At 31.1% G+C, this 10,912-nt stretch overlaps 1 protein-coding gene across 1 annotated transcript; it reads left to right on the forward strand.

The window, feature by feature from the left end:
• Positions 1-256: 256 nt before the first annotated feature.
• Positions 257-1,750, forward strand: LOTGIDRAFT_130962 (hypothetical protein; the record flags this gene model as incomplete). Its single annotated transcript, XM_009066020.1, has 1 exon — positions 257-1,750. The coding sequence occupies one exon, from the start codon at positions 257-259 to the stop codon at positions 1,748-1,750; it is 1,494 nt and encodes a 497-aa protein (XP_009064268.1).
• Between the last annotated feature and the right edge of the window lie 9,162 nt (positions 1,751-10,912).

A 10,912-nucleotide genomic window follows, 5' to 3' on the forward strand; every position in this document is an offset into this window, starting at 1 on the left:
ACAACCAATAAAAATCATGGCTTAAGATATTTTGTTAGAGGGAGAAATGTGAAATAATGCAACAGCCATGAATAACGATTATCAACAAAAACTTAATGACCTGCGCGATAAAACAGCTGATGACCTTTTTTATAACATCACCAAGGAAACAAATAATATCACCATGTTGATAACAAAGGGAGATTACTATCAATACCTAATGACCAATACTTCCAACATTACTTCTATCTATGGCAATATGTCTGAACAGGATAAAATGTATGCCCTAGAGTCGACTATCTGTGGATCAAATTTTACAACTAAATGGAAACTAAGTGATCCTATTTGTTCTACACGTTTTGAATCATTTTTTGTATTTGTGTTAGTGACATTACTGTTATCCCTTACAATACTGATTACTGTGATTGGAAATTTCATGGTGCTTCTCGCTTTATACCGTTATCGTTCCTTACAAACCATGTCCAATTGTTTAATCGGAAATTTAGCAGTGAGTGATTTCTGTATAGCATTAGTAGTTTTACCAATATCAACTGGTAATGATATGTTAGGTTATTGGATATTTGGTGAAACAATGTGTACAATATGGTTGTGTATAGATGTACTAATATGTACAGCTTCTATTTGGGGATTATGTACTATCGCCTTTGACCGTTATACAGCTACAGTGTATCCGGTGTGGTATCATGATAAACGATCACGTAAAAAAGCATTAGCTTATATATCTTTTGTATGGATATTTTCTATCATTATTTCCTTTTCACCATTTATTGGCTGGAGAGAAATGATTCCTAATTTTTATTCACCAAATCCAGAACTCAACCGACATGAATGTATATTATTTATGACCCAGAGTTATGTGGTATATTCTGCTATGGGATCTTTTGTCTTGCCCTTGTTATTAATGACATTTCTCTATATTCGTATATTTATTGTTCTTCATAAGCAGTCTAAACATCTTAAAGCCAAGGCAAACTTATACTATGCACGGAAAGAATCTGCACTAAATGGAGGAAATCAACCGATAATAGAGCGAAGTGTTACCCGAGAAACCAATCTAGATACAATGACGACACAAACTAGTTCCTTTTATATTGAAGAATTGGATGACTCAACAATGGAGTCTTCAGTCTATACTGGACGTGATATCACTGATTTATCATGTCAAAATAGCCTTCTACCAATCCAGGAGAATTCACGTAGTATTTCCAATCTGGACTCAGAAGAATCAGACCTGGAATCCAGTCCAAAACAAAATACCAAAACTAATGGTATATCTAATAATAATCATATGATGGTTAAATGTAAATCTGAAGTGATGAGTCCAAATAATGTTATCACTCAAGCTGACCGTTCCAAAAGTGCCAATATCTTATCCACTACGAATAACACACAAGGATCACCAAAATCTCCAACATCAACACGTGAATCACCTCCTCCAAAAATTACACGGAATAATCGAATGACATTATCAATGAAACGGAGATTTGAACTGCGTGAACAACGTGCCACTAAGAGAATGTTGACTATAATGGCTTGTTTCTGTGTCTGCTGGATTCCATTTTTGTTTATGTATTTAACACGAAGTTTTTGTGTGACTTGTGATATGAATGAACATTTGGTCAGTTTTATAATATGGTTGGGATATGCCAATTCGTGTTTAAATCCTATTCTATATACAGTTTTCAATGATGACTTTAGAAAAGCCTTCAAAAAAATACTTCATATGGACACTACGAGCAAACATAAATAGACTTTAGACATAAATTTACTCTGTGCTAAAATGGTTGTGTTTTAATCTAATTTTCAAATGAATTCATTTTATTTGATAGACAATGAAAAATAACAATATATCAAAAATATGACTTAAAAATTATGAAAGTGTACAAACTTAGATTGAAATCTATTTTAAGTATTGGGTGATTAAATTAAATGTTCTCAAAATAGACTAAAAAGAGTTCAAGTTGTTGAAAAAATTATGTTAAAATTATTACTGAATTTGATACACATGTATATGATACAATTCCATTAAAAATTATATTTTGAATGAAGATGAATAATTATATGTATTTGAGATAAATGAAAAAGTATTGAAATTTTAATTTGGGAATGCAGTCAATATACATGTGCAGAATAGAGATCAAGAGTTGGATGGCTTTTTACTATATATTTTGCCCTATGATAGCATGTAATGACAGAAGAATTATAGATATAAATTTCAACCACTTAATTTATAGTCCAGTTGTGTATAGTAAGGATTAATTGAGTGTAATGTTAACAGTAAAGTGTTTTTAGAACACAGGCCAACCCAGGAGTTCTCAAACTCAATACATTCATATAATGTAAACAGTTATTGATCTGCAAATAGTTTACTGTGCATACTTTATAAGCAACCTTTACTCTTTTCAGCAGAACTTCTTCAGTATTTAGTGCCATTTATGCAAAGACTAATTCTAACTTCTTCAGAAAGAGTACACGCATGCACAGAACGATTCCATTTATACAACAACTAAAGAGCCCATCTCAGACCACTTGATTTTACTCTAATGTACACTGACACATTTTATCGCAGCTTGGTCTGGAACAAAAAAATAATGCGTTATTGCTATCTTATGTTAAAGTGACTAATTCTGACTGGATTAATTAACTTTGTTTTAAAAAGATAGCTTGCCAGGCAAGGTAATATACGCCTACTGTCAGCTTTGATTTTGAATAAAAAAATTTAGCAGTACAGTAACAATCACTAGTATGAAATATTCAACCTTTAGTCATACACTTCTTTTGAACTCCTTAGGGCGATACTGAATAATATTGAGTATGAGTTATTGCCCTTGTTCTTGAAAACATGTTCAATTTTTAGCTCGTCAAAACTCTAGAAGACAAATATTCAACTTTCAGCGCAGTACTATAAATAATAAAACCAAGTTTTGTCAAAATCCTGAAGAATCATGCCTTTTAGGGTTCATCCATGGGTGATATTAAACAATTTCAACAAGTTTCATCAAAATCTGTCAATAATTGAGCCTTCTAGAATGTTTACGAGCTAAAAATTTAACACTTTCTCAAGAAAATGGGCAATAACTCATACTAATTATTTTTCGATTTTCTTGATTTTCAAAAGGGTTCATCCTTGGGTGATAATAAACATTCACACCAAGTTTCGTCAAAATTGTAAAGAAATATGCCTTCTGGAGTGTTTACAAGCTAAAAATTGAAGGTGTTTGCAAGAACAAGGGCAATAACTCGTACTAAATATTTTTTGATTCTTCTGATTTTCAATAGGATTCATCATTAGATGATTATGAACACTCATACCAAGTTTTGTCAAAATCCGTCAAGAATTAATTGTGTCTTGTGGAGTGTTTACGAGCAATTGTTGACGGACGGACATTGGTGACAGCAATATACGCCACCCATTTCATGTGGGCATATAAAAAAGGACGAAATGCTGAAACATGGGTTTGTGGGCTAAGAATTGACTATGATAATAACAAGAAAAGTTTCAATATATTTAACTTGAAGATCCAATCAAAGAGGTGTGTAATGAGTATGTAATAATTAGACTTGGCCACCATGCAACATTAATTACCCATTAATAAAGAACAATTTGAAGAATGTTACAGTTTAATATTTAATACAGTCTGTCTACCATCAACTTGTCAAATGTTTAAAGGGATATAGAAATCTAATTTTTAAACCTAACTCTTGCTAAGTAATTTGTGCTTGCAAGGAAAAGATATATGTTTTGGACACTTCAAATGCTTTTAATTCTACCTGATAATTGTATATAAACCATGAGTTAGAAAGTAAATCAGGGTAGGTTTAATTGAGTTCAGTTGGTAAATATAGTTTACAGACAACCATATCCCTTTAATAAGTTTTATTATAGACAGTACTTTACACAAAACTATTAGCATTTACTCTTCAATTATATATTTCAATTAAAACTACAGTAAGAACATGATATTGACATTAGCGTAACATTCTATTGGTAATAACCAAAATCGAAATTTCCTAGAATTTCAAACATTTTGGCATAAACATACTAGATATTCTAGACATACATAACTTGACTATTCTGATTAATATCATATAGAATGTAATAATTGGTTTATCTTTGCATTGGTTCTGTGTAACACCAATTGGTAGCTAGCAGATAAAAAAAGGTCTGAAAGATTTATAATAAATGACTTTATATACAAAATACATAGGTACCTATTGAAACCTTAATCAGTACCAGCAGAGTCTATTAAAGAATCAACGAAATTCTAATATTCCTGACAATCAAAATATATTTTTCCTACTGAATAGGTGAAGAAGTACAAGATATATGGATATACTATTTCTGACATTTATTAACTCAATGTTTCACATGCTCATTCAGACGGCCTTATCAAGAGAAATGAATAATACAACTACACTAGCAATAATTATATATAGTAAACAAATAAGTAACAACAAATAAATAGGAGAAACCATAAGGAGAATATGGGATTAACAAGATGGCTTCTCATCATCCTTTGAACTTAACTATCTTGTTAATCCTGTAGTTATTACTTAGTTATATTTCAAAAAAAGGTGTAGACTATGTTAAGTTTAGAATATAATATTAAGTTATCCTCCAAAAATGACTCAAAATTGACAAACCCAGTAGGAGAGTGGCATGAGATGTCCACAGTTATTGGACAGCACACCTCTGGTGAAATATTCGTAGAGTCAAAAAAAAGTTCATGGGAAAACGATTATATAGTCTCAGACTACTCATGTGGCAGTCCAAAAGAAATATTGAGAAAAAATATTTTATAGTCCTCCTTCCGAGTTATGCCCGAAAATCAATAAAAACGCTGGAAAATGGATAAAATGTTGAATGAAGATTGAATTCTACTAAAAAGTCAACTTTATTCGATATGAAAATGTATGGATTTTGTTATAATTTCATTATGTAGAACAATATAAAGGCAATTATAAAATTTGGAAACTTTATCCTTGCCACGAGAGTCATATACGTTGCATGTGTTGAGAACAATAGGAAATGAAGAAGTTTCTCGCCGTAATCCTTATGAAGCATGTCTCTTTTGTAAGTCTCTCCTATCCAAGGTAATTTGAAATTTCGATAACGAGTAAATGTCATGAGGTCATCGCTCATATTACTGATTTCGTAGATAGACAGGTGATGTTGTGACTAGAATATGCTGGGAAAGGGCTAGGTTATTGGTCAGAACAGGCTTCAGAGTGTGTGCACGCAGATTTCAAATTACCTTGGATAGGAGGGACTTACAAAAGAGACATGCTTCATAAGGATTACAGCGAGAAGCTTCTTGATTTCCTATTGTTCTCATCACGTGTAACGTATATGACTCTCGTGGAAAAGTTAAAGAGGTTGAAGTTTCCAAATTTTATAATTGCCTTTATATTGTTCTACATTATGAGATATGACTAAATAACTAAATCGTATCAAACAAAGTTGACTTGTTTGTAGAATTTGTCTTCATTCAGCATGTTATCCATTTTCCAGCATTTTTATTCATTTTCGGGCATAACTCGGAAGGGGGGCTATAAAATATTTTTTTCTCAATATTTTGGACTGCCACATGAGTAGTCTAAGACCATATAATCGTTTTCCCCGTGAATTTTTTTTGACCCTACGAATATTTCACCAGAGGTGTGACAGTGGAGGCTATAAATTATCAACAAAAACCTCATACCAACATATAACAATAACATTTCTTAATATGCAGTGTTTTTAACTTACAAGATGAAATTAATATTTAATACAATAAATAATGTATAAGCTAATAATAAATTATACAAGTAATGAACTTCTATCAATATCACAAGAAAAAGAAAATTAAGAGTGTTGACATGGCTAATACCATCTAAAACCTTGCCTACGTGTTTCATTATTTGGCCAATTCTCCACGGGGAAGTCTAAAAAAAATCTTTAAGTTGAATTGACACCGTTTCTAGAAAGTAATAAAATTAGGCTGACTAGAAAACAAGACAATTAACTCATCATTAATGTTTTCCCAAGTTGCCAAATTTCATGGTTGCGTGGAAGAGAAATGAATTTGTGTGTATTAAATATTTGTCTAATTTAAGACACGTCACAGACTATTAGCTTCATTTTCACTTCAAAGCCCATAGTTATCTTTTCTTCATCCAAATATCTCTGCTATTCTATTATTTCATCATTTATATTAGTAAAATATATATTCCAATCAAAAGAGGGTTGGTATACAATATACCTTAATCCATTGGGTTCTTAAAACTTAAAAACAACCTGTTGATATTTCACCAAAGACAAGGACACATTTTATTTTAATTTCTGTCCAGTTCCAGTAAAATGATCATGTTCTCACATGAGTTATGAAAATTAAATAGCAAGTCATTGTCTGTCAATAGAAACTCTTGAATCTCTCCACCTTAATAACCCTGTCTCGACAAATCTTATACACAAGTGTTCTCAAGTGATCTGAAGGGTTAGATTCTGGAATATGGCATCTTCTTCAATTGTATTTTTCTGATTATTTGACATTTGCTTGTGACAAATTCTCCATTGTTGATACTATTTTTAGAGTATAAGATAGTGGATCACAGCCATATACGCCCACCACGGCATGCGGATGTTAAATATTCAAGATTTTGGGCAAGGGCAATAACTCTGCTTCTAACAGTTGAAAATAAATCAAATTGGAACTTAATCATCGTTTCATGAATATGTATACACATACCAAGTTTCATTTGATTCCATCAAAAAATCTAGTTTTTAGAGCATTTACAAGCAAATGTTGACGGATGGACAGTGGTGCCAACAATATACATCCACATAGAGAGATGTGGGCATATAAAAATGTAACAAAAATAACCAAACATCTGAATAACATCTTCCTGAAATTCAACACAAAACAAACATTTCAATATAACCATATTACCTATGAAGTGATGTCTTGATTTAGTAAGCCTATTATTATTATACACAATATATTTTGTAGGATGTTAAGTTTTCAATAAGAATTTGGGCTGCAATAATTCAAGGTGGCAGTATTGCTGATACATAAGGAAATTCTGTACACAAGGCCAATGGCTGCTCTAATATTAAGTATCAATAGGGTCAAGTAGAACAAGCTAAGTGTTAAAGATGGTCCACCAACATGTTTCAGAAAATACACATACAGTCAATTACAAGCTGTTGAATTTTCTATTAAATTAAAGCCTATTCATGTATTAAGATGCCTGAGCACAAAATCTTTGGTTTCATGTTGAAAAGGAAATTTTATTGTAAAAAACAATGTCATGAGAAAGATGCACACCAAAAAATTGATGAAATCAGAGGTAACACTATCTAAGAATATATTTCACAATGAAAGGAAGATATAAGAAATATAAAATATATAAACATTGTGTAAGACCTTGTTATCATGTCACATTGTCATAAAAACCCTAGTCAATACTGTCAGTGTCTAAAATAATATTTGAAGGAAAACAAACAAGAGAGTAAGTGGGTTTAATGAGATTATGTGTAGAAGTCTATTATTTTGAAACTATAACAATAACAACGCAATTCAAATATCTCTCATGAGACCATGGGCTATATTACAAAATAATTAAATTGTAGGTGGAGGTTTTTTTTACAATGAATTGTAGGAAGAACTAATAAAATAAAGTTCACTTCTCATTTTTTCACATTTCATTATTTTCAATGTGATGTTTTGTACTGGTAATCTGATCTAAATGCAATTTATCCCCAAGACATCAGGCATTGAACTTCAATGATATAGATTTTTGTTGAGATTTACTTTTTCAGGATTTCTGAATGAATTTAAGCCTGTGTATCTTTTAAACCTTCAAAATATAAACAAATACTTGATTTAACTGAAAATACATGTATTTTAACAAATCTGGAAAATGAAAGGATATGTACCAACCAGGCTCAACATGGAAACTATGCTGTCGCTTTTATGGTGTTCACAAACAAAGTTGTCCGTACTTCGACTTACTCAAGGGCAATAACTCAAACCAATTAACATAAAAATTATATATATAAACTATAACAGACAGAGAATGTCCACTTTCTAAATCTGATAGACTATAGCTTATACTGTCTTCACAAGCAAATCTTGATATGTTGAGTGAGTAAAACTCAATCATTGGTCATGAAAAGGGCAAAAGATTTCAGATAAATATTTTAGAATGATATTTGCAAAGTGATGGAAGATACTCAAAACCTTGGCAGTGTATGCCTTTTGTCAACCTGTTAGCCATCAATCTTTCAGCTACTAGTTTTGGAAACTTTTAATAATTATATCAGCTTCATGGCATTCACATTGAAATAACCTGATAATATGATAGAGACTTATTTAATGAAGAGCAAGATCATGACTTTCATGAAAATATATCACCTCTAACATCCAGACAGACAGCACCAAATAATCATATATATTTTCACACTTTTCAATTTCCACAAATCAAATTATTCTTAGATTTATGACATTTTGAAAAAAACTTGTTTATTTTCTCTCAATAATTCAAAGAGTTAATCAGAACATGTCAGCTATGATATCAATGAGGTTTTTTTTGCAAGACAAAAATATAAACAGCATATAAATCTGTTGAACTTATGGTGGCTGATGCAGGACACATGCTTTTTTAAAGTTAAAGCTTGTGATATGTCAAGTGACTAATATAATCAATCAAGTGCACCAGATATTCACTAAAGAATGAGCCATGATTGAGGAAAGTGCTTGAGATGTTAATGAAGGGTGAACCCTTGACATAATTTAGGTTAAAGCTTCATTATCTCTTGACATGATAAACCAAAATCACTTAGAAACATCATAGATGTAATGTATTACAACATCTACAGTCTTTTGTCTGAAGAGGCAAATTACTCTCAGTTTCTCCACTTGGTTATCTCATCCGCGTTAACTAGGCATTCTCAGGACCAAATATCAATGGCTGTGAATATTCAAATATATCATGTCCTAAATCATGCCACCAGAGAATGATAAAATGGATCGTAAATAAGCTTTTGTTTGGATGTGAAAAGATTAGCATGTCTTTTAGAAATAAATCATAAATATAATATAGGTAATTTGTGAAAGAAGCAGGTTATATCATTGGATGTCATGTCGTGTTGAATTAAATCATGCACTTTCTGATAAGTCATTTCACACAATGAATGGTAGAAAGATATTAATGCATTATACACAGAAAATACTGAGTTACAGTTACCTGTAAAACTTTTTTTTAAAGTTGATATCTGGTGTACAGTTTGGTTTATAATCAAAATCATGTAATTAAGCAGAATATCTATGTTCTACTGTTTGTTGGGCTGTTTTGGGCTTCCATATATCAACAAATTTGCTACATGGAATATTAGATATTCTCTGCAACATATTTACTTCAACAAACACATACTGAAAGATACAAGACCGTCATTGGACTCATTTCATGTCTACCTCATTAATTTTGTACGCTTGCAGACTTTTACTTATGGATTGCAACTTTGATATATGGTGCATGGTTTGAATTTGTGATCATGGATACTCCATGGACCAAAATTTGTTTGATAAAGCTTAAGAAAGTAAAATATAGAATTTGTCCCATCGGTCATAGCAAGCCAAATTGAGTCAAGAGAGTAGAACAATTCGGATCTAGAAAATATTCCTATCATATATTAGCCCTGATAATGAAATACAGAAAGTGGTCACTGAGTAGGCCAATTGTTAATTGAATATCATAGTTAGATATTTCACCCCCACTGGGAGTAAGTGGGTTAATAACCAATAATTGGTAATAACAGTCAATTTCTGGTTATTATTACATCCTTTATATACCGGACTGTGTACTGTGACAAAAATTAAATTTATTGCTAAATAGCCAAGTTTTTATCTTAATGTAAGTAAATATATTGGAGAGAATTGCCTCCTATATAGATTAATGATAAGTAATAGCAATTATGTCATTTAATTAATGGGTAATTAATGGATGGTAGTATTTCTGAGTTGACCTATATTTTTACTCACAGTATCTCACTCATCCGAGAATCTATCATTGGACAAGTCAAGATTCTCATTAACCCATACTTACCATTCTACATCTTTGGGGTTAGTAGATGAAAGTCAGTTATCTAAAGAACATTATTAAGCATTTCTTTTAATTAGACATCAAAGTATATACCATTTACCTAGTTTTTTTAATTACTGCATATCTCCATTTCATTAGTGTTTTATGTATACTTAAAGCTAATTTATGATATAGTTTTGTTAATAATCATAACCTTTGAATATACATATTTAAATATGGGAGAATGATATTAATTTATTCATACTCATGTTTCTAATAAATATGTATAATCAAATCATGTACAATGGAACACTGGTTATCTGCACATTTCTATTCTTGATAAAATAGTGGGGTCAAATGAATTTTCAGTTTATTAAAATATTGTATAACAGACATAATTAGAGAATTTTCCTTTCCATTTTGAAAAGCAAGATAAACTTGTTCACGTATATAGAGCCTAAAAAAGATACAAAAACTGATTGTACATGAATGTAATTTCATTTTGTATTTTTATTAAAATATGATAGACATGAAAATTCTAAAAGGAACTTGGTCACTTACATTATGAGTACATCTTAGACACGCAGTTCTACTTTCTACTCTATATGAATGATTCTAAAATCAGGTTTTCCAAACATGTTCCTTTTTGTAGCAATTATTCAAATGATATTCAAATGCATATCATGAAGGGGGAAATGCTCAATATGATCCCCCCACTTAAAACTATCCATGAGAGCATTGAGTGAAGGTGTAGTGATTAGTTAAGGAGTTAAAGTCAATAACAATTTGTTCTAGAACATCATGGAATGAAATCTGAGTTTTATTGTAAAAAGAAATAAAGAAATATAAT

Source organism: Lottia gigantea (genome assembly GCF_000327385.1).
Source record: "Lottia gigantea unplaced genomic scaffold LOTGIsca_72, whole genome shotgun sequence".
NCBI classification, from domain to species: Eukaryota; Metazoa; Mollusca; class Gastropoda; family Lottiidae; genus Lottia; species Lottia gigantea.